Source organism: Nannobrachium achirus, assembly GCF_963921795.1.
Source record: "Nannobrachium achirus genome assembly, chromosome: 8".
Taxonomy (NCBI): Eukaryota; Metazoa; Chordata; class Actinopteri; order Myctophiformes; family Myctophidae; genus Nannobrachium; species Nannobrachium achirus.
The window spans coordinates 12,350,118-12,375,012 of record NC_137817.1 but is presented as its reverse complement, the minus strand read 5'-3'; the positions used below and the strand labels follow the sequence as shown (position 1 = coordinate 12,375,012).

The 24,895-nt window shown below is 43.3% G+C and overlaps 1 protein-coding gene across 3 annotated transcripts in view; it reads left to right on the top strand.

Moving 5' to 3' along the window:
- Window positions 1-24,237, top strand: part of mark4b (MAP/microtubule affinity-regulating kinase 4b) — a 103,237-nt gene extending 79,000 nt beyond the window's left edge. The window contains exons 11-17 of one of the 3 annotated variants that reach the window (XM_080732394.1): window positions 1,019-1,128; window positions 2,281-2,476; window positions 2,852-3,072; window positions 4,774-4,877; window positions 10,388-10,675; window positions 18,173-18,217; window positions 20,660-24,237. In XM_080732394.1, coding sequence (XP_080588520.1) covers window positions 1,019-1,128; window positions 2,281-2,476; window positions 2,852-3,072; window positions 4,774-4,877; window positions 10,388-10,675; window positions 18,173-18,217; window positions 20,660-20,996 — 1,301 coding nt within the window. In that variant the 3' untranslated portion in view covers window positions 20,997-24,237. Of the gene's footprint in view, window positions 1-1,018; window positions 1,129-2,280; window positions 2,477-2,851; window positions 3,079-4,773; window positions 4,878-10,387; window positions 10,676-18,172; window positions 18,218-20,659 lie in introns of all 3 variants that reach the window. The other 2 variants (XM_080732393.1, XM_080732395.1) reach the window with 2 other exon arrangements.
- The last annotated feature ends 658 nt before the right edge of the window (window positions 24,238-24,895 follow it).

Here is a 24,895-nt window from a genome sequence, read left to right as displayed (position 1 = left end):
TTTGGACACTAGGGTTCAAGTGGTTAATATAAAAAAGGAGATTTTTTTTCCTATCACACAAAGATTTGGAGGACCCCCTGTAGTAACACTGAGGACTCCCTAGGGGTCCTGGATCCCCTGTTGAAGACCCCTGCACTAGCTCATATTAAAGCCCTGTGTATTATACATAATTTACAACTATACAACAGACTTTGGGAATAGCAGCATTCCAGCCCATGGTCTGTTTAATTAATCTTTCCATTACAAAGCTATTGTACACATAAACCTAAGTACATATAAAATGTACATCCACATGTATGTAATAATATGTATATACATACATATACATATATGCGTACGTATATGTTATGTATTCCCTGCACACAACACTTTCAAAAGCACCTCAAAGTGAGCTGTGATTACTGTACATACTTTTCTATTTACTGATTCTCAGGGCGGACACCACGACGCTCCCACAGTAAATTGTCACGCACAGGTACGGTACGGGTGTGCACGGCGTGTGCACGCTAGAGCGCGTGTCCCCCTCGATTCATGAGCCAAGTAAATGGTAACCCCAGTGGCTTAACAGGTTTACCAGCGAGTGTGCAAATGCATCCTCATACTTCGCATGCACTAAGCAACACAGCATTTTGGCTTCAGTAGGGCTGCTCCCAGTATCTGCACGCAGCAATGCCATCGTAGCAGGAGAGGGTAATATTCTTTTAGTTTCAGCTTTAGACTAAAACTAAAACGAGTCATTTCTTATACAAACATGTTTCCTCCTACTATTCATACACCCGTAAACCTAAGTAAAGATCATATTAATCATACATTATGTAGGCGAGCGCGCGTGCATGTGACGTCATTAAAATACCTTTCCCCCGTGGGGGAAAAAAACTCACCATTACACCACTGCTAATTCTTTAACCTACTACTTTCTAACAAAACCAAAGGATCATACTCTCATGTTCTTGTATATGAGATGTAACGAATAAAATGTTGAATCTTGAATCAAGTCTGTTGTGTCTCTCCACTCCAGATATCATGGTTGGCATGGGCTACACCAGAGATGATATCAAAGATGCCCTGACTACCCAGAAATACAACGAGGTCACCGCCACTTACCTGCTGCTTGGGCGCAAGAATGAGGTCAGATATTCAGTCTTATTGGCTTGGTCCACTGTGTCTTTTTGGTTTGGTCTGTAAATGTTGAATTAACTCTGTGTGTGTACAAATGGTACAACCGGTTTATACTCTTAGAGTGTGGATAAATTAGCAGTTCTGTGTGGAAAGAAGTTTCAAAATGAGTTTGATTTGATGAGTTGCTCTCAGTATCTAATATATACGTCGTGACAAATAATGATTTTGGTGTGATGATATTAGGATTTGATTCAATGCCTTTAACATTGCGAACAATCCCACTGAGAACAAGGTTATCTTTTAGATGAGAACCTTGTGTGTACCTTGTGTGTACAATGTAAACTTGCCCTATCAGATCAGAAGTATTTTTCAAATAAAATGGAACATGGTGACATAAAGCAAAAAGAAAGACATTACTGAAAGATGTGGAAATAGCCTAGAAATACTATCAGTCTTTCATTCGAACACGTATGTGAGCATAATGTCAGTCCTTGGTATGTGTTGCATTAGTCTTTCAATACAGACATGTTGGCTCCGGCAATTTTCAAATTCTTCCACCTTACCATCTGTGCTTCAAGGTTGGGCTTTATTGTTACATCTTGTGTACAGGTACATACGTGACGTGCATATGATCTTGGTATATTGTATACACCAACAGCATTTTTTCAGTAGCTGCCACATTATGTAAGCAAGTGGAAAATAAGTCCCGCCTCCCCTTAGTCCCCTACTTCTGTTTCGCCTGTCTCTGTTAATAAGTCCTACTGGAAGTGGAAGCCCAATTAGCTCTTCCCCTGCCTAACCCAGCTGAAGTTGCCATGGTAACCAGCTAAACAGACGCTTGCTGTGGGTGCTGGTGAAAGACGCTGGTCCATACGTCATGACACAACACGGCCAGAAGCTAAATGGAGCGTCTATTCTCCATTGACTCCTGTTCTATGCTGTAACATGAAAACGGCTCTGAATACGGTGCAAATAACACCGGAAAGGCCGAAATAAAATGACAGTCTATGGTGGCAGACAAAATGTTAGTTGAAGCTTAGCTAGCTAGATGCTTTGCAGAAATGTTAAAAATGCTGTTGTGATTGGTCGAATAACCTTCTGTTCTGAAGAGCAGATGACAGCCCTCTGTTCTAAATGTCTCTGTCTGTGCTTCTCTCTCAGTCGGAGACTGGCACAGAGTCTCGGACAGGCAGCACTCTGAGTCTGGCCAGGGTCCGAGGGGGCACCATCACCAACGGAACCAGCAAACACTCCACTTCCTCCACCTCCTCTGGCCCCCCCTCCGCCTCCTCCTCCGCCCACAAGGCGCAGCGTAGCAGCTCAACGTATCACCGCCAGAGACGACACTCTGACTTCTGTAAGCGCGTCAAGCCTGAATTATACCGCGATCAAATATTCTTTTATCTATGCAATGCTGTCAACTGCTAGATCGGTTTGCGTAATTACTGTTGTCCGTTTGTGGTGAATGCTGAAAATTTAAACTGACTTTGAATAGGGAAGATTACTTACAAAGTAATCTGGGAACCCATCCGCAAAAAAAACAACAAGAAAAACATATTTTAGCTCTGAATCTATCTTAAGAGATTACTTAATAAATGCTGTACTTTTTCTGTCTGTTTCTTTTTTTTATCTCCTTCTATGCGTTTCCTTTCATTTTCACCATCTCTTTTTTTATTGTCCCTCTTTTCTGTTTGTGTCACTGTCCCCACATCTCTCTCTCTCTCCCTCTCAGGCGGTCCTGCGCTGCCAGGGACCACCCACCCAAAGCGTAGTCCCAGTGGCGTCGGTGAGGCGGCGGGGCTGAAAGAGGAACGCATGTCCATCCGAAAGGCCAGCACCAATACGGTTGGCTCCCGTAGCATCCCGCCCCCCTCCAGTCCCATGGTTAGCTCCGCCCACAATCCAAATAAGTCCGAGATCCCTGACCGCCGAAAAGAAATTAACACGACGACGGTAAGTGTGAGTGGATCTAAGAACATTTTTTATCCAAATCCAATCCTTATTGAAAAGACGTTCCTCACCACATTGTCATCATCCCCGTTTCTCACATCACAACTCATTTAGGTTGAATTAACAGGGATAGACTAGAGCAGGAGTCTTCAACAAGGAGTCCTCCAAGTTACAGGGGGGGCGCAAAATCTTTGTGTTAGGAACTTTTTTCTTTCTTTTTTACATTAACCGCTTGAACCGTAGAATACCTATTCTGAGGGGAACCCCAGACGAAAATAGCCGATCTAAAATGTATTTTCAGCGAAGAGGTTTGGTGTAAAGGGGGGAGAACACACCATGTACAAGTGTTCTAAGTATTGAGGGTTTAAGTGGTTAAATACGCATTAACATGAACACAATGCTACACAATGATAATGCTGTCAAACAAGTCTATGAAGCCATCTATGAAATCTATGAAAAGGCTTTAATATGAAACACAATTTTATACTATACAGTATGTAGTGGACGTCCCTGCTTCACCTCACCTCTGTCTGACCAAGGACCCCTTGGTCTGAAACACTCCAGGCCCCTGGACTAGAGCATGAAGTAAACATTCTGCTTACATTAGTACAGAATAAATCAGATGCTACTCAATGACTCTGTCACTCACTCAACTCATTCACACAAAATCTCACTGACACACACGTACAATTCTTTCACTCTGTCCTCTCTCTCACCCTCTTTTGTACACACACACTGCCTTAATTCTACACAGATTAATAAAGAGACATAATCCAGACGGTGAATATGCAGCTCACCGCTGCTCAGATTAACATTTTGACAAAGCAGTTGCACAATAAATGGAGTCGGACAAGACATTTCCGGCAGATTAACCCCAGATTACCCCCATAAATGTGACACATGGTGAGCAGATATGAGCAAACATGACACCACATGGGGTCAAATGGCATTTTCATATCCATGTAGTGTTTGTTTTCATCCTGCTTGGAGCACCAGCTTACCTCGTCAGAACAACTTTGTGTCACATCAGTGAGGTTAACTATAAACACTGCCACTTGTTATGTCATCGTCCATGCGAAGCCCTGCAGTTAACCTTGCAAAAACATCACTAATCTGCTCCATATTAGGGGCAGCTTGCATTGGGCTAGGTTTTGTCGATGGCCATTATTTGGACTAATGTCTTGTGTTTGATCAAATTAAGTCAAATTGTATGTGCTTTATTTGGGTTAGTTTAGCTCAGTGGTTCTCAACCCCAAGTGGGGCAATTATTGTGTGGGGTTCCCAGATGATTAGCTTAATGTATTTTTTTTTTCTCCCTCAATGGTAAACAAACCAACACACAGTGTAAGTGTATACAGGGTATCTGCACATTTCTAAAGTGACAATTTAAGGACTTTCAAGAACATTTAATACCAAACTGGCAAACTGTAAAATATGAAGTAAGCTAGATGCGAACATTGTGAAAATAGCCGGGTTAGGGTAGATCAGCTATTTTCACAATATTTATCTGTGGAACCGAGTCACATTAAATGTAATAGCTACAATTCCAAGTGCTTGTCAGGGTGGGGGTCTCCAGTTCAAATATGTTTATTTTGGGGGTCATGGCCTAAAAAGGTTTGAGAACTCCTGGTTTAGCTGAATTGTTCTGCAACAACGTGATTGCAGACAATAATTGCTAAAAGTTTCAATTTTTATCTCTTCCAGAACAACATCCCAGCCAGTGCCATGACTCGTCGGAACACCTATGTGTGCACAGACCGATCCAGTACAGACCGACACTCATTACTACAGAACGGCAAAGAGAATAGGTGAGTGGTGTGTGTGTGTGTGTGTGTGTGTGTGTGTGTGTGTGTGTGTGTGTGTGTGTGTGTGTGTGTGTGTGTGTGTGTGTGTGTGTGTGTGTGTGTGTGTGTGTGTGTGTGTGTGTGTGTGTGTGTGTGTGTGTGTGTGTGCGTGCGTGCGCCGGTGTGAACAAGAGAGCATGTCAGTCTCAGAGCATGGTAGTCTCTGTCTCCATCTCTTTACCTCTCATTCTCTCTGTGCGTTTACTTCTTTCTGCCTCCGTCATGGTTCATCGTAGCTGGTCTGTGTTCCCTCTCCTGTAATCCTGTCTTTTGGTGGGTTGAGCCAGAATGACCTACAGTCTTGCATCCCTGCAGAGATGGGGGTGCTGGTGGTGTAGGTGTTGGGGATTCTGCACAGTAGGAAACAGATGAAGTGATGAGACAGGATTGGGGGTTGCAGGAGAAGATTTAGGGAGTGAAAAAAAAGAAAAACAAAAAAGGTTGAGCGAGGTAGGGGGAAGATGGGGGAAAAGAACGGAGAGAGGGAGAGGGAGCAAGGGAGGTGTATAAGGCAGAGATGATATACTCTGTTGTGCATGGTGTCGAGCACCGAAAATAGATCTACAAGCTCACAACACCTCACAGCGCAACTAAATATAAGACCGGCTTGAGGGGAGCTACAGTACTAGTGTAATATAATATTAAAAAGTGATACCAATACATGAATAAAAAAAATATATATATGACTTCATTAGTTGAAACCCATTTGATTGATCATTAAAATAAACATGCTCTGAAAATGCACGTGGCCCACCCATCTGACCACTTGACACAGCATCAATTTGTCTGCCGTGTCAAGTGATCAGAAGGTGTGGGCCTTTAGAGATTTTCAACTGGGCCCTGATTCAGAGAACGTGGGATAGAGAGAGCTGAGACGGAGTTGAGATGGGGAGGTGGAAGGGCGGTCAGAGAGCTGGAGGTGATGATGGATGGAGGAGGGACTGGGGAGGGAGGCAATGGACTGGGGACAGAGGCAGGATGCTCTACTTCCCGACCATAGAGCATTGTTTTTCAAACTTTTTTCTGCCAAATGCACACCGAACAGCAAGTCAAACATCTCAAGAAACGATGTGTATTTGTATCGCTGCAAAATAGTCCCCCTATTCCGGGGTCCTTGACATGAGGTCACTTACTGCAGGGGTCTTCAACAGGGGCTCCGGGACCCCTAGGGGGTCCTCAGAGTTACTACAGGGGGTCCTCCAAACCTATTCAACAGGGGCTCCGGGACCCCTAGGGGGTCCTCAGAGTTACTACAGGGGGTCCTCCAAACCTATGTGTGATAGAAACCTTTTTTTCTCCTTTTTTATATTAACCACTTGAACCCTAGCATCCATATTCGGAGAACTTTAGCCAAAAATAGCAGATCTACAAGCTCACAACGCCTTGCTATTTTTAGCAAATAGGTTTGGTGTAGAGGGTAAAAAGAGCAGACTAAGTACAGAGTGAAAGGCCAAATTTATTAAGTATTGGCAGTTCAAGTGGTTAAATATCTGAAAACAATAAATTACATGAATCCAAAATACACTGATGATTGTGTTGTCAAACGATGAAACTATATGGAATCTACAAAAAGGTTGTGCTTCATCTCTCTCTCAACTAATTGGCCTGAAAACGTTGAAGACCCCTGACTTACTGAATCTCTGCAGTAAGTGACCTCATGCAGTGACAGACATACTGAAGCATGCAAAACATTAATTCCATCATTGGCATCACTAATGCACACTCTCCTCTCCTCTCAGTGTGCTGAGCTTGTGTTCTGCAGCGGTCAGCTCATTCCCATTTGAAGTTAAATGATTTTGCTCTGCAGCGGCTGCACATCAACTTAACCCACCTAATGGCTCTGGCCCTCTTGAACTCTGTGTGGGTGTTGTTATCTAGAGCGTTATGGAAAGCAGCCTCCGGCCCCCGCAGACAGCCGGATAACCCAGGGAGGCAGGGTGCGAGGTGTCCGGCGTGTCTGTACTGTATGCTGTACTTGTATTACTATACTTGAGTACAGTAGAATTTGAGAAATAGACATTGTGAGGACAAGTTTCCTGCTCCTTACAAGAATGGTAAGGCAACATTTTAGATGTTAAGATTTAGGCTTGATTTATACTTAGAAAAAGGAAACGGTCGGGTGCCCGCTGGCCTACTGGTCCGGGCGCATACCACACAGGCTTTGTGTAGCCTGCAGCGGGACGCTGGTTCGATTCCCGAGCCCGACCAGATTCGCTGCGTTTCACTCCTCATCTCTCTCCCTGTTTCCTGTCAGTCTACTGTCCTGACAATAAAGGCATAAAAACACATCTTTAAAAAAAAAAAGGAAAGGGTCTGGGTGCTCGGAAGTTGAAAAAGAAATTAGGCGAACTGGGCTCTTTGGTGGAGGACTGAAAACTTGCAAATAAGAAAAAAGAAACCAAGCCACTCTTCTGTAGAAACAAGTTAAAAGGGCCTTAATTGAAGTTAAACACTGGGATAACCCACACATAGCGGCCAGCACAGCAGCACTTCTTCAGGCTATGATTGGATATTGATTTATACTTGCACTGCTGTCACCCACCCAAAATATTTTGGGTGTTTGACACTGGTGTGCAATTAAACTCTGGCTTTATGCTTAGAGTTAAAAATGACAAAAATGGGGGGAAAGGCCATTTACAAAATGACTGTATTAAAATGTAGTCATCCTCACAAGTATGTAATGCAAACGTGTATGGTTTTGTATTTTAGATCGAATGTCCTAAAAATGCTGGAATAAAGTTAATTTAAAACGAATCGGTGAACGTGAAGCTTTGGAGATAAATGCTAACTTGGTTGATTAATTAGAGACTTTATTATAAGTTTGCATAGAAAACAGTACAGTTTCACGACGGTACAGTTCACTGGTACAAGGTCAACTAAAAGGAGATCCTAGAAAAACACTTGGCTTATTTACACAGGAAACCATTGAAGTATCTCCTATAACATTGAATGACGGATAGAACACAGTACTATGCAGTAGATATATCAGGAGAAAATAAAAAAGAGACTAAAAGAAACAGAATTTGAGATGAGGAATGGAAAGAAAGGGTGCGCGTGGGTGTGCAGTGAAAGGACAATAATCACCGGGAGAGAGGATGGTAATGTAAAGGGTACAATCCTATGAAGGAAGGGTTTTAGGCTTCAGGGAGCTCCGACAATGACAACATTCTGGGTCATTCGGTCGACAATAGAAACGAGCTGCTGGTCACGTCTGGAGGGCTGTCCTCTGTCTCACTACTAGCTGTTGCTTTTCATTACATCTCTCTCTCTCTCTCACTCCATGCCCCTCTGCATATCGTCGTTGTCGGGTGAAAACCTTGTATGTCCAAAACCGTTCGTTTGCATTTATCATCTTAAAAATGATTTAAACTAGTGAAAACAGGGCGCCTGGTGGCCTAGTGGACCAGGCGCATACCATATAGGAATTGCCATTTCGGCATCAATGCCTGTCGGCGTCGCCGGTTCGATTCCCGATCCGGCCGACCTTTGCCGCATGTCACTCCCTGTCTCGCCCCCATTTCCTGTCAGTCTACTGTCCTATCCAATAAAGGCAAAAAGCCCCAAAACAAATCTTAAAAAAAAAAAAAAAAAAAAAATAGTGAAAACAGCAGATCTACAAGCACACAACGCCTCGCGCCGCGAGGCGTTGTGTGCTTGTAGATCGGCTGTTTTCACTACTTTTGTGCAACGGCCTTGTATGATGAAGCAGGGCTTTTACTTTGCGAAAGAACATACACATTTTAAACTTGGAGATACGAGGTTTCCACCCGACAACGACGATATTTTCCTTGTTTCTCTCATGTCCTTTCTCTTGACCTCTCTCCGGGCAGTCAGACTGGTTTAATTAATTTATGTTTTTCGAGGGAGAAAAGTGTCCTTTCCCCTTGTCACATCTCTTATTCCTTTGTTCCCTTGTACTTGCCTTCCCCTCTCTGCCCGCCCTTGTCCTTTATTTCAAGTCATTTATTTCCGCCATGGCACTCTGGACCAGCGCCGGTCGGTCACTCACTGCATGGCCATCCATCACATCAAATGGGCCTGGCTTTACCAGCCGCAGAATATTGGATGTTGAATGTCAATATGTGGAGTGATATGTACACTATTATGGACAGTCACGTAATGCACTGTATGTGTCAAGGTCCCTTTGTCCTTGGCTTGTCCTATCTGTGTCATTACTATGTCCTACTGTGGTGTGTGTGTGTGTGTGTGAGCACACAGTGTGTGTACCGTATGAAAGAGGTTCATACCTCTCTGTCTGGCATTGTCTAGACACGTCTGACATGCAAGCCCTTGACCGGGGTTGGTGAATAGCGTCACCATGCCTTGTCATGTTAAGTGTCTTGTATATATAAGCTCTATAATTCAGGAGTTGAGACTACTCCATGTTGGTGAATGTCCCCAGAAGGATTAATTCTATTTCAAAATGCGAAACCTCTGATGAATACAAGTTTAATGGTGATAGCGAAAGAAAAGGCATTTTGAATTATTTCTTCATATATTTTACTTTTTAAATCCTTCATTCCTTCTAAAGACGGAGATCTGGAGGATGATCGCGTGCGTGCACAGTGCCGTGCGTCTTCTCCGTTTGCTTGCGGTCATTTCTACACCCTTGGTGTGTGTCAGTGTGCAGTAGTTTCGTTTCCCTGTTCAAAGTACTCCTAGTGCCGTGTGCACAAATTCATGCGGGCCATTTTCCCCTCTCCAAACCTAGGGGCGGAGATGTAGCGCATTCTTCTTCTGCAGTTGAATGGGACCGGATGGGGAACGGATGTTTTGTTTCCGATTTATTTCGTCTTCCAGCAACTATTAGCAACGGTAGCTTGATCGAACAATAGAGAAGAGCGATCTTAATATGTTTCTTTGGCAGAACTTATTAACCATAATTCACAAACCCCTGGCAGGAAATGCCGTATTATGCCTTGAAGTGACTTTGTATGCCTAAAGCTGTGTCCAAACCTGAAGCTATTTCTTCTATTCTAGTCGCTTCTATCGCTTCACTTTGTTCGCGCAGGTCCGCTTTGGTAAAGAAATCATGTCCCGTTGGAATCAAGGCGAAACACCCAGAAAAAAGGAAGTCCCAACTCCAAACACCAAAAACATGTCTGTGTCTCCGGACAACATCAACGGTGATTGGCTGTCAGGGCTCGATGGGCGGAGTCAGGGGGAAGCGAAGGACGCTTCAGTTCGAAGTGGGGCGGTGCGAACGAGGCGGCCATTCGCGTCGTTCGCGCCGCCCTGTTCGGATCGTTCGCGCCGCGTCTGTTCACGCAGTGCCCGGTCGCGCGTCATCTCGTCTTTGCATTGACTTTGTATGTAATCGAGCCGCTCGAACCATCCAGGTTTGAACCCAGCTTTAAGTGAATATGTCACTTTGAATTGCCTTTCTGTATGAAATGGGCTGTAGCGTTAAACTTGCCCTGCTTCTTGCAGCATTTTATTTATGTCTGTCCCCGTCCCTCCTTCTGTCCCCCCAGCTCCATGTCCCACCGCCTCCCGCCAGCCTCCCCCTCTACGCACAGCATCGCCGGGGCCTCGGGGGTGTCCTCCTCCTCCTCCTCCGCGCCTTCCTCCCGCCTCACGCGGGGCACCACCGTGAGGAGCACCTTCCACGGCGGCCAGATCCGCGACCGGCGCTCCACCGCCTCCTCCCACGCGCCGCCCACCTCCCCCACGCTGTCCCACGACGCGGTGCCGCTGCCCCACGCCAGGACCCGCGCCACCACCAACCTGTTCAGCAAGCTCACCTCCAAGCTGACCCGCAGGTAAGAGGAGAAGCTGGGCTGGAAGGGAAGGAGATGATGGCAGAGCTGCAGACGTTTTGACAACCTCGTTTCTACTTGTCTTATTTACAGGGTTCCCACGGTCATGAAATTCCTGGAAATATTTTGAAATTAGATTTTTTTTTTTCAGTACTGGAAAGGTTTTGGAATTGATCAAGGGTCCTGGAAGGTCCTGGAAAAAATTGCTATGCATTGTCTTTGGTTATTGATTTTGTTAATACCTCTGAAATGACAAATTAAACATTGGCCAAATTGTCAAATATTAGAGGCAGAGATTGTGAAATTAGCACAATAGAACCGTGTTATACAAGATTCCTCAACTCTTAGTGCTCGTCAGGGTGCCGGGGTCCCCAGTTAAAATATGATTATTTCGGGGATCACGGCCTAAAAACACTACACTACCTGTCTTTGGGCATTGCGCATAGGAGTAAGCGACCTGTTATTGAGCTGAATTATTGTTATATAGACCTCGAAATTGGCTTAAATATTCTGGAAAAGTTTTGGAAATTAATTGGTAAAAATGTGTGGGAACCCTGTATTTAGCTGGTCAAGTGTCATTTTCTGATTTTGTGGGTTTTGGTCATGGTGGAGATGGTGGGAGGCAGATCAAATAGAGTGGAGAGTGGGGGTGGTAAATAAAATAAAATAAAATGTTTCTCAACCACACAGGTCTAAACCCTTACTATTGTGGTGTGTTTAAAATATTATTTACTATTAATATTTAGGCCTAGAATTATTGAATGCTTTAACTATTGAAAAATAGCAGATATACAAGCTCACAGCGCGGCACCGAGTGCCACGCTGCGAGCTTGTAGATCTGCTATTTTTGAAAAAGTTGTGAAAATGTGTGCAAATCTTTGAATATATGTATTTTTAAAGCAAACGTTTGTAACTCAAATTTTGCTTCTGGGGAGTCCCTGGAACTAGATATTTTGAGATGGGGGTCCGTGGCCAAATAAATATCAGTTTGGGGGTCCTTCACATTAAAAGGTCTGAGAACCACTGACATAGTAGTCTCTCAAGAACAGACTAACTGAGCTCCAGTTAAGTGAAAAAGACCTTTTCTTTGACAATGGCTGGCCAGATTGCTGACATAGAAACATAGGTTTTTCAAAAAACCTTTGAAGGATTCAAAAGACACAAAATTCTAATTTTCACAATTTTTCAAAAATAGCAGATCTACAAGCTTGCAGCGCGGCACTCGGTGCCGCACTGTGAGCTTGTATATCTGCTATTTTTCAATAGTTAAAGCATAAAATAATGATACACAATAATGTGTACCCGTTCTGAATGGGTTAAATGAGACCCATGCTATGGTTGTGATGGCTAGAACGAGTGACGAATGGGAACAGAAAGAGGAAGATGATAGGAGTGTTCCCACACAACGTACTGTATATGATTCTTATAATTTATTTCACATCATTTACTGTTAGGCAGTTGTAGTTGGGTTAAAGGCCAAAGATTCATGTTGTAAAAAGAAAGGTGTTGGTTAGCCTCATAACTGGAGGCTGACCCCTACTCTATTTCTCAATTGACCCTATTCACACAGGGGCCAATTTGCTCATACTAATTAAGAGAATACAGTTAGGTGAATATGGTCTGTTATTACAGTGTTGAAGGGAAAGCCTAAAGCTATTCTTGCATCCTCTGCGCCACTTTCTTTCCTTAACGTTGTACTAACCTACCAGGCTTCCTTCTCTAATGATTAACCTTTACAGGCTTCAACCCCCTCCTTCACTACACATTTCCTTCCTAACTGTCTATTTACAAGACCTGGGTCAAATAGTATGTACAAATATTTAACGTTGATCGCATTAGTCTGCTTGAAGGCCTAGATGGACGGGGTCTACCACCATAGACCAATATGATGAGCATCAGCATGTTAGAATAACAGAGAGGTACTCACTACTTACAGTATTACACAATTGTGTGTACTTTCGGTGACTTGACAGCTTGTACACTAACATCTTGAGTGTTAATTTAGCTCTCGAGTGTGTACAAATGGAATGGGTCCATTTGGTTCCATTTGTACATTCTCAGAGTTCGAAAAATGTGTTCCTCGGAGGCTGATATGAAAAATGTAGGATGACCTTCCTCAGCCTATAGTGGTAATGTGCGTTCAAAGTTTCACGGCAATCAGACGATCGTGATTTGAGATATTTTTGTTCAAAGCGAGCCATTCCTGCAAACTTCGGAAGCCAATCTTAGCCAGTTAAGGATGGAATTGAAAAATGGAGTAATATTAGTAATATTCTCGGCCAGAGTCTCGGCCACGCCTTCGGCCTGGTGGAGACAATGAGCACTCACCAACAGGGGTGTCGCACCAAATTCTGGGCCCTGGGTACAAGGATTCACTGCTGGCCCCCCCATGAATGTTCTTCATAGGGGGTTAACCCATTTAGACTGGGAACGCATTATTATGCATTACTTTGTGCTTTGACTATTGAAAAATAGCTAAAGTATAAAATAATTCCAGGCCCCTCCACCTTGTGCCTTAGTAACTCAGTCCCACTTTTCCCCCCCTTGTGACGCCCCTGGCCCCACCCTTCTGGTACTCCAAGCAGATTATAACAAACACCCAACAACAATTTGCAAATACTGTTAGACTCAGGCATGCTGTCCATCGATGTCTCTCATAATCTTAATCTGGGCTGTCTATTGGAGCTTTACATGTTTGTTTGTTTTTGTTTGTTTCTTTCTTAAATACATTTGCTTTTCCTTGCTGATGATCACCTGCCTATCTTTTGTCCTTCCTTTTCTTTCGTTTCCATCTGTTTGTTTCAATCTATATTCTGTCATCTCTGTCCTTACTGTCCATTCTCTCCATTTCTCTCTCTCTCTCTCTCTCTCTCTCTCTCGTTCCTCTGTTGTCGCTAATCGTTGTATGTTTTCCATCCTTCTCATCTTCATCTCCTTCTCTTCTTCCTCCTCTCTCTCTTCCTAGGGTCACTCTTGACCCCTCTAAGCGTCAGAGCTCAAACAAGTCCATCTCGGGCTGCACCCTCCCTCAGGGGACAAAAACAGTTAGTAAGTCTTCCTTTCCGGTGTTTTCTGGCTGCTTCCTGTCTGTCACTCTGTCCGTCAACTCTGTCAGTTGTTCTCTGTCTCTCTGTCTGTCTGTGCCTGCCTGCCTGTGTCTGTCTATCTGTCTGTCTGCCTGACCGCCAGTGCCCTGTCATCCCTCCTCCTCCCATATTGGCTTCCTGCCGTGACCGTATATGTCTCTCCCATTGGTTGTCTGTCTCAGCTGACTGACTAGGCTCCGTGCTATATCTCCTCCTAGAGGCTGTAGATGGAACAGCAGCAGCATTACCTGGTCAAAAGCAAAATGACAGATGGGTGGGTTCTGGATGGAACAACAAAGGGTGGACATGGTTCATTGTCTGATATTGGATTTGCTTTTATTTTGTAGTGATTAGGACAAATGTTAGACCTCCTTAGGCTGTCATTTTGAGATGTTAGGACAAAGTAAAACACCATCATCAGCCCTAAACAAAATTATGTCATTTTAATTGATTCATGTGCATTACGGTTTATTGAATGGATGTACATTAGCTAATGTAAACGGTAATGGGCCTCTTTGACACACACACACACACACACACACACACACACACACACACACACACACACACACACACACACACACACACCTTTTAGCATGAAGAACATCGGTACAAGGTTTAAACCCCGAATAACCGAGTGCAATGGACCACCAGAGTGTACAAATATGTGATTTTAAATGGATTAAAGTGCATTAGGTTTTATTGAACGGAAGTACATTAGCCGAGGTAGGCATTCATGCAGCCCTCGTACACACACCACCCTGAGCCTCCTGGTGTCCCAGGCTTACTGTACCACTATGAGGCATTTGGTCACTGGTGGACGAAGTATATACCGTACTCTAATACAGTGGTTCTCAAACTTTGAAATTTGAAGGTCTCCCCTTTGACAGAGTACAAATGGAACCAAATGGACACGTTGGGGTCCATTTGGTTCCATTTGTACGCTGTCAAAGTTAAAGACTTGTAAGGGTCAATTTAGACCCCCATAAAGGAACCTAGAGAGTCCCTGAAATCCATTTTGAGAACCACTACTCTGATAAAGTATTCAAAATGACAAACTACAAAGTACATTTTCATAATTAAAAAAAATAGATAGTTAAAAGGGCAGATGTACATCTGCTATTTTCTCTATACTTGAAATAGGGTTAATCCAGGTGGTTCATTCATAATATCTTTTAAGTTTTGGTCCCTTAGAGTCCCTTTTTAGAAATGTAGTGGAGTACAAAAGTACACTATTTCTTTTTAAAATATAGCGTAGTGAAAGTCACCAGCTTGCAGAAAAGGAATTCCCTCAGAATGTAGGTACAGTACTCACGTAAATGTACTTAGTTACTGCCCACCACTGCATGTAATGAACACCACATGTTTTCCCGTGCTGTTAACAAATACTACTCGCCAAGGCATGTCTGTGTCTCTGTGTGAGGGACGGACCTGCGATGGACAGGAAATGGAGGGAGGGAGGATTGAAGAGCATAACAGGGCGTGTGGGGGGGGGGGGGGGGATCAGAGGATCAGGAAGTAGACAACATATTCCTGTTTAATCCTGTCATAAACCAGTTTCATGTCAAGAAACCCCAAATTGATTGCTTGATTGAATACCTTAGAAAGTGTAATGGCTTATTTGCTTTGAGGTCCTTTTGTAATCAATTCATGAAAACATTAAATGGCAGGCAAATAAACTACTGTGCGGAAAAAACATAACACAATCAGAAAAACAAGATAATTGATATTTACAGTAAAAAGGGTCAGGGGGAGGTAAGGATAGGATTTTATTTTTATTTTTTACCAGTTTCGAGTTGCAGCCACCTGTAAGTGACTTTTCGAAGCGGTTTTAAAGGAGAGTAGGGATTTACAATCCTTTAAGGCTATCGGCAGGGCATTCCATTTGTGCGGCATAGCAGGAGAACGAATGTAACCCTTTGTTTGATATATTAAATCAATTGATATGTACTTAACCGTTTTGTGCCCGGGTCCTCCGTAAGAGAAAACTGTTTATAAATGATTCCACATTTTTCAGTTTTTAAAACGCTCACTGCGCGTTGCATCGTGACGTTCTGTGAGTTAGTATATCGACACATTTTGAATAACCAAAGTGCTGGTATGAAATCGGGTTAAATTGGTGCTATATTAACTCATTTTGCCGGGGACTCCATTCAAGGAACCCTGGGGGTCCCTGGACCCCATTTAAGTACCACTGTGCAAAGATTCACTGAGTGTGTGCGCTTTGTTTGACTAGTAAAGTAACGACTGGCTACTCGTATTCAGCCGTGGAGCTTTGCAACAAATGTCCCTTTTAAATATCAGACACTGAGCCTCTACATTCTTTCAAAGTGCTCCAAAGCATTTCCATTAAGATTGCCCCAAGATCACCTTTGTCATATCATATGTAGGGCAGACCGATGACATCCTTCTGGTCACACAAGCGCGTTTCTTTACTCAGTCATCAGACAATCTCTGTAGTCTGTTGATAGGAAGATCCTCAGTCTGCTGAAGTTATCCTGAATTGACACGCTCGCTAAGCATCATTGACATGTTAAATCAGGATTAGTTATGTAACCCAAGGATTTCTCTGCTTCTTAAAGAAGAATCTTACTCTAATTCTCTCTCTCTCTCTCTCTCTCTCTCTCTCTCTCTCTCTCTCTCTCTCTCTCTCTCTCTCTCTACAAAGCATACGTCCTTTTATGCTCTCTCAAGAAGCAAAACCTCGGGGGCAGATTAAAGTCTCTACTACACAAAAAGGGCCCTTATTATACTTAGTGACTGTAATGCATGTGTGCACATACTGTATGCACACACAGCCAACGCACATAGTTCACTGATGCTATGGTCAAAGGTCTGGCCAAGAAGAGCATAGTTTAGGTCTCACGACACAAAAATGACTACTGGCCACTGTACATAAAAGACGACTCCATTTATTCATAAAACGGATAGATCTATGGAGGCTATTGCACATACAGAACAAACAGTAACTGGAACTATATTGTTGCTGTCAGGCAGAAACCTCTTATCTCCATATTTCAACTTTTTTGTAAATGGGTTTTTTTCTTGCAGACCAAAGCCCTGCAATAGTGTCACACAAAAGGAGTGAAAATAGCCGATCTACAGGTTCACTTGTAGATACAAGGACACTCTCTGCCGTTCACTCTCTGAGGATTTTGTTAACTCTGAGAGTGTACAAATGAACATGATATAGTGCCAGGGATCTTCAATTTTCAAAGTTCAAAGTTTGTGGATTTGTAGCTTAACCATAGTCAAATCTGATCTGTTTTGTCTGATCTGTATCACCTAAAATATCTCTCTATTTTATTTATTTATCCCATGGGGGAAATTCAGTTCCAGCTGCTTTACCCATGTGATGGTCAGCTCAGGGGGGATCAGTTGGGGTGTCTTGCTCCAGAACACTCCAACACTTACGGAATATGTAGTATCTCTGCTCTAGTAGAGAGGCAGATTGTGTCTCAATCTGTCAATGAAAGTTTTACATCTCCCTCAGGCCAGAAGGAGATGTAGATTGGTTGCTAGCTTGGCCGTAAAGCCACTGTTAAAATAGGGATTCCATGTTGAAAGTGGTTAAATGTTAGCCTAGCCAGCTAGACATCCCGACCCATGTTAAAACAAGGAGGGGATGTTAGCTGCATTAGTATATAGGCTGGCTCCAGGCTAGTTAAATGTCACAGTAATTACAGTAACAATGACCCCTGGTGGTAGTTTGTGGGTAATGCATTATATTGTGTATAAGTCAAGAAGAAAGAAAAATACTGAATTTCCATCTCGGGAGGAAGTAGATAAGCGACAAAGATCACCCTCCGTGCCTGAACACGCCCAATTGTGTTCGTAAAGAAATACTCTTGGCTAAACTGGCTGCATCGCGGTTCGATTAGATTCTAATCGACATTAGAACCCCTGCACCATCCACATGCCCAATTAAAAAAAATGGAGTGACTGCATTTAGTCTTTCCCATTTATGAGGAGAAGCTGCTGGGCACAGTTTGATATTTGTTGTGATGTAAGGATTTGAGTGACTGGTTAATTTACAGAATGGTGTCATTGGAGCAAAGGAAGCTTCTATGCTTTCAGACAGCCTCTGGTCTCCACCCCTACCTATTCTAGCATCACATTATACTTTCTTCATTCACACCCGTCCTTTTGTTAAACCTTTTCCTTTCCATTCTGTTCTGTTTTGTTGGTGATTCCGATATCCTGTTTTCGTGTGCTTTCGGTATAGTAAGCGTAGGTTGGTGATGATCCATCTGTGATTTGGAGTTTGCATTTATATTGTGGTGTCCTGTGTTGTGATTGGGTGATTGACTGATGTGGCCTTGCTGCTGATTGGAGCATTGATACGGGAAGTGGTCTGTAGCATGTTGTTATTGGCTGATGTATTCCTAATGTGTAACTTTGTTTTCCTCTTGAGGGTCACAGACGAACCTGAGAGACTCAGCAGATCTCCGGTCACAAGGTGAGTTCATGGTTTTATATTTTACTCTACGTGATATATATTTTCATTTCATGAGAATGAGTACACAGCCAGGACTCATTCAATGTCCTTTTCATATGGACTTATTTTTGCCTCAATCAGAACGATCGTTTCAACCTTTCAACCTTCCTCAGCGTTGTGACAGACGTATTAGCGTCCGTAGCAGTGCGTTCTCTTTATACATTAACATTTCACCACCTTATACACACTTATCCAAAGCGATGTCAGTAAACCGAATAACTGACCGTAAAGTCATTCCAGGTACAGTAATATCGATAATGTCTTAACAACAAAGTAAGTTGTTTTATTTCTAAGTTGAATGTATGATCGGTGGAATTAGCCAGTAGCTATGCCCCTCCCAAAAAGCTTTTGTCCAATGCTAGCTTAGAATAACTTCCTGCTTGCCAAGGTTTGCCTTGGCAAGCTGCCGGTTGCTAAGCTAGCATTGGACAAAAGCTTTTAGGGAGGGGCATAGCTACTGGCTAATTGAGGGGTGAAACATCGAAAGGAACAAGGAGATGCCGGACTAGTATCAAACTTTGTCTGGTTCCTCAATAACATTATACCGGCGTAGTTCAACCCTTTGTTTTTAACACCGGGGACTGCCCATAAGTCCGAAGGTTCATTAGTCCGAAGGTTCATTATTCCGAATTTAGTTAGGGTTACTGAGGTTAGGGTTAGGCATAGTATTCTTAACAAATTCGGACTAATGAACCTTCGGAATAATGAACCTTCGGACCAATGCCATGGATCGCTGTTGTATTTATTTGAGAGGGACATGACAGATGAAATAGAGATACAAAGGGATTCTACCGGCGTGCCTCATCCTAATGCAGCTGGTCCGGTGCGTCACAGGAGCAGGGAGAAAGAAACCTTGCAGAAGCGATTGGCTTTGGAGCAGCGTGGACAATTAAAACCTTTTATTTAGGTGCTATTACTAAAAATGACTAGTAATTATTTCTTTGTTCTACCACCTAAATAAAAGGCTTTAATTATCCGAGCTGCTCTAGTGTCAATCTCTTCATGACATAGAGATACTCTGTAAAGTCCTCACTGTTAATTTATCCATTTGTAATTCATAGGTCATGAATACATCCACCCAGAACTTTAATACCACGCAGTGATCAAGTGAAACAATTCGTATTCAGAACGCTATTTTACATTGCATTTAAAGGCATCAACCTGTATGAATGAGGCATCAACTATACAGGTCCATTTGATTCCATTTGTATTCTCTCAGAGTTGAGTTGTTAAAGAGTTAAGTGTCTCTGCCTTCCTCCCAGCCACGGCCTTGACCCAGGTTATACCTTCATCTCAGTCTCAGGTTAAAACCAGCAGGTAAAACAACGGCAGCACGGACTACTGTAGCACCGCCATGCTAGCCTTAGTTACTGAGTTATACTGTAGATACTAGACAGTGAAAATGGTGCTTTGTGGTAGATGATGCCTGTGAGTGCGTTGTGTCCGGAAATCAACTTGTGTTTAATCAAAACTTAATCCCTTGATGTATGTTTGCCCCTGCTCCCCTTCATTTGTACCCTACTCCTCACGGGTTGTGTACGTATAGAATATAGAAAGGTGAGTTGGACGAAGTTAATCTTGTATATCGTCGTTGTCGGGCGGAAACCTTGTATCTCCAAGTTTCAAATGTGTACGTTCTTTCGCAAAGTAAAGCCCTGCTTCATCATATAAGGGCCGTCACACAAAAGTTGTGAAAACAGCCGATCTACAAGCACACAACGCCTCACGCTGCGAGGCGTTATGTGCTTGTAGATCGGCTGTTTTCACTAGTTCAGTTATTTTTTTAAATGATAAATGCAAAACGAATGGTTTTGGACACCCAAAACCTTTTTTCACCCGACAACGACGATATGCTGATGGTGAAAATATATTTTGTGTGAACATACCGTAAGTAAGAGCCAGAAAAATTAACCCCAAACTGTAATATAGCTGACTGAGTAGCCTTACCTAAAGTTTGACTAAATACTGGACAGATAGTATTACATTGGCAACTCTTACAGACATTCCCTTTGCATAACCATTTTATTCACAGAAAACGGGTAAAATACAAACTGACATGACTGTTTCAATATCACAGTGATGAATCCCTGAGCTCATATATTTATCAAATTCTCAATCATACTGGATCGTATCCCACATTGATACATAGAGTACATTCACACATACATTTAAAAATACCAAGTTACTAGTAAATAAAATAATCAAACACACTAATATATTATATTAACTTATTTTCTTCTTCTCCTTCATTCCATACACACACTCTCTCTCTCTCTCCATGACACATCTGTGCCCCCTACCTCTGCACCAAACCTCTCAACCCTTCAACCCCTCACCCACCCCCTTTCTTTTCATCTTCCTTTCCATATACACTCCCTTCCCCGGTATTTTGTCTCCATCCAGTCGCCATCTATCTGGGCATCAGAAAACGGCCGAGCCCCGGACCCCCAGATGCGGCTGGGATGTGAGGGTACGGAGCCAACGGGACCCCGCCGAGGTGGTGCTGGCACTGCGCGAGGCGGCCCAGGGCTGCGGGTGCCAGGTCCACCTGGCGGGGCCCTTCCTGCTGTCCTGCACCCACGGCGCGGCCGGCGCCCGCGTGGCCTTCGAGGCCGAGGTGTGCCAGCTGCCCAGTGGGCCGCCGGGCCAGAGCAGCGGCGTGCGCTTCAAGCGCCTGTGGGGGGCGCCGCTGGCCTTCAGAGACATCGCCACCAAAGTGTCCAAGGAGCTGGAGCTCTGAGGTGGGGTGGGGGCGAGGCCGGGGGTCCCCCAGGCTCTGCAGAGAGGAGGAGATGAGGACGATGGGAGTGAGGAAGGATAAGGATGTGAAACCACCACTTCTTCTTCTTCACCCCCCCCCCCTCACCCTCTCTGTGACTTAGCTGGCTTCGCCTCGCCTCCATTAAAGACTCGTTGGTTACCCCGTTGACAGACAGATGGATGCACAGCCAGACATGCATAGACTGCCACCACCGGCACACTTATGGATGAACTGCTAGTGACCTTTGAAACCCCTGCTTAGAGTACGCCACCTCCTCCATAATCTGTGAACCAGAACCAGTCAAACTGTTATTTTTTAATGATTTCATATTTGATGACGACGACGATGGTTATGGAGATGCTGGTGGTGACGATGAAGACTGATAACTTGTTGTGTCAACATGGTTATTCCTATTGTATCATATTTGTCATCATTCCTTTTTAAAGAGCTGCTATTTAAATAATTGTTTCAGATTTAGATTTTTTTCCCCCAATAGTTTTTCTTTTTTTTCCCCTCGTATGCTTTTAAAATGGGCGGTTGATTGACCCCCCCATTTAAATTTCTTTTGGTTTGCGTCAAACAGATTTTGCCACAAATATTTAAGAAGTGAGGCCGCAGTCTTGACCTCCAGGCTCCAGGGGGGAGACATGCAGAAATGCAGAAGCTTGACGGACTGAAAGAAGCTGCAAGACAGAGTGCTACAGTTTTGCCCAGCAGCCTGACAATGCCCATTTCCCTGTTAAGTTGGACAGTTACCGTACGTTGCACGTTGATACCATTTCTGGTATAATTCTGACTCGTGTTTGGCCACCATCCTAACTGAAGTCTGTTAGTTGTACCAACATGGCTTCTGCGTTGGTCACCGACTATCAAAGCTGCCTAATGTCTGAGTCCTGAGCTGAGATGATTGTGAGGAGTACTGCTACTCTGAGCCATGTGTTGAGGTTAGAATGTCTTGCTCTGATCCTGTGCTCTCCAATGTCAAAAGTTACCTTATTCTCTTCCTCTGGAATACAGTAATTGTTGATAACGTTATTGACCCTTAAAAGCCCAGTGGCCTCTCAAGTAGAGAATCATTGTGTACTTCTTTGAGATACTTGATCTTTCACAGATCTGTCACAGGTGGTTTATGTTTTCCATCTTGTGTGCATGCAGAGACTGAACCAAATAGTATTTTTTTAGGGTTTATTTTATCCTACTTATGTAGCAGAGGAGTGGGGTTCAAAACATAGAACAACGGAGTAACAGAAAGAGTAAAAAAAACAACTATTCACAGCATTTTAAAAGACAATTAAATATACTATTAAGTGATATACTTGATATAATTATGTTAACTGTCTTGATGCCGTAAACCCCACCACCTTGGTACTTGTGTAGTTTAAAGCAAACTCTAAGGCTTGATTTATAATTCCTTGCGCGCTGGCTGTGACTTGTTGTGAGCTTGTAGATCTGCTATTTTCGGTTATGTGACACTGGCAAGCAACTAAGTATAAATCAGGCTTTTAAGCATCTGACCATTTGATTCAGGCATGCTCATTAGATTTGTAGAATGGGGTTGGCAAAGAGGATGCACCTTTATGGGAAGTGTTGTAAGTCTTACTATGGAGCATACCAGGAAACAATTTATAAAGTTGTTGTTTTGTTTTGTTTTTCTCCCAAATTTAGTGATTGCCAATTCCCGCCATGTTTGTACGGTATAGTCTCTGTCACTGTCAACTCCTACTATTTGGACTGGGAATGAGTAGACCAGAGGTCTCTCAAACTTTCACATTTTTAGGTCTCCCCTAACGGGTCCATTTGGTTCCATTCGTACACTGTCAGAGTTACAGACTTGTAAGGGTCAATTTAGACCGCCTAAAAGGAACCCACAGAGTCCTGGAATCCACTTTGAGAACCACTGGAGTAGACGACCACATCTCCTCTGATATGGAGTCACCAGCTGATTATTTTCACTGCGATCACGTTAACGCGTGCGGAGGAACACGCTATCCCTCCTCCCTGTTCCACTCCCGCTGAACAGCCGCACTCTCGGACCACCCTGTAGGAGTCACTTAGTGCAGTGACAGAGAATGCCGTCCTGGCTGGCGTTCCGCCCACCCAGGCCAAGCCTGAGGCATCGTGGAAGAATTGAACCCCATGCAGTCTCCACCGTGGTTAACAGGTACTTTACCTCTTTGCCACCTGGATGTCTGAATAACAGATTGGCATTCTAGATTTTATTCTTATCTATCTCTTTTTTTCCCCGTTTTTTTCCTGCTTTTTTTTTTACTGTGCCAGCTGGCCAGGAAGCCGTGGGCATACAATGCCAAATTCAGGACACTCATGGTCAAACTACAAAGGCATCTGCGCAAATCTGCTTTGATAGGCACGTGCCTATGTTCATGATGATGTTGTTTTCTTTTCTTCTTTTTTTTTACACCAATGTAATGTTGTCATTCAATGCCCATCTGCAACTGGGTGCCTTGCTAAACGGGCCAGAGAAACCACGTGACGTTTCCTGCGTGTTTAGACAGCCTGGTCTGAGAAGATCACATCAGTGCCACAACTAGGTTTCTAAAGTTGCTGTTCCTATGTAAACATAGTGTTTGATTACTGGTCGGATGGCTCGTTCCTGTGAACTCCACTAGTCTCCTTATAGAACCTCTATTTGACTTGATGGAAATGGACCATAACGTCGTACTGTGTTTTTTTTAGGATCCTGTCTTTGGGACAGCAGAGCATACACCAGCGTTGAATGTCTGCATTACAAGGCCATCATACTAAGACAAGAGTAAAAAAGTACAAATACAAACTGTGATTACTATACTATTCTTGGGAAATACAAGTTAGAAGGCATTTGGCTTCAGTTCACAGTAGATCTACTGTAATTGTATACAACACCGTACATACCAGTTCTCTACCTGTTGGTTTGAAGGCTATAGTAGCACGAAACATGCTGTCTATTTTAATTGTTCTATCGACTTGCAGCCAAATAAAGGTGTTTTGTCTTGTCAAGAAGATCCCTTCCAAAATTGTTTTTGTAACACTACACAGGGTTCCCACGGTCATGAAATTCCTGGAAATATTTTGAAATTAGAAAAATATTTTTCCAGTACTGGAAAGGTTTTGGAATTGATCAAAGGTCCTGGAAGGTCCTAGAAAAAATAGCTATGCATTGTCTTTGGTTATTGATTTTGTTATTCCCCTGAAATGACAAATTAAACATTTGCCAAATTGTCAAATATTAGAGGCAGAAATTGTGAAAATAGCCGATCTACATGCTCACAACGCCTCGCAGCGCGAGGCGTTGTGAGCATGTAGATCTGCTATTTTCACAATAGAACCGTGTTATACAAAATTACTCAACTCTTAGTGCTTGTCAGGGTGCCGGGGTCCCCAGTTAAAACATGATTATTTCGGGGATCACAGCCTGAAAACACTACATTACCTGTCTTTGGGCATTGCGCATAGGAGTAAGCGACCTGTTATTGGGCTGAATTATTGTTATATAGTCCTGGAAATTGGCTTAAATATTCTGGAAAAGTTTTGGAAAGGTTTTGGAAATGAATTGGTAAAAATGTGTGGGAACCCTGACTACAGTTCAAATCCGCTTCCTAAACAACATTTTTCTTTGCTGATATGGTAACGTGACAGTAGGTTTTTGTATCAAACTGTAATCTGTAAGTGGAGTTAATTCGACTTTTCTTGATTCAGTCTGAAAAGGCATCTTACACCAATCATGGCATCTTGCTTTGTAACGATTTTCAGTTGCAGCGGTCAAACCTGTTTCTGAGCACTTGGTTGCAGATTGTTACATTTGTGTTTTCTCTCTAAACCAAATGATCATGTCACACACTCAAAAGAAATGTAATTTCTGCGCTCCATAACATTTGCCCTAA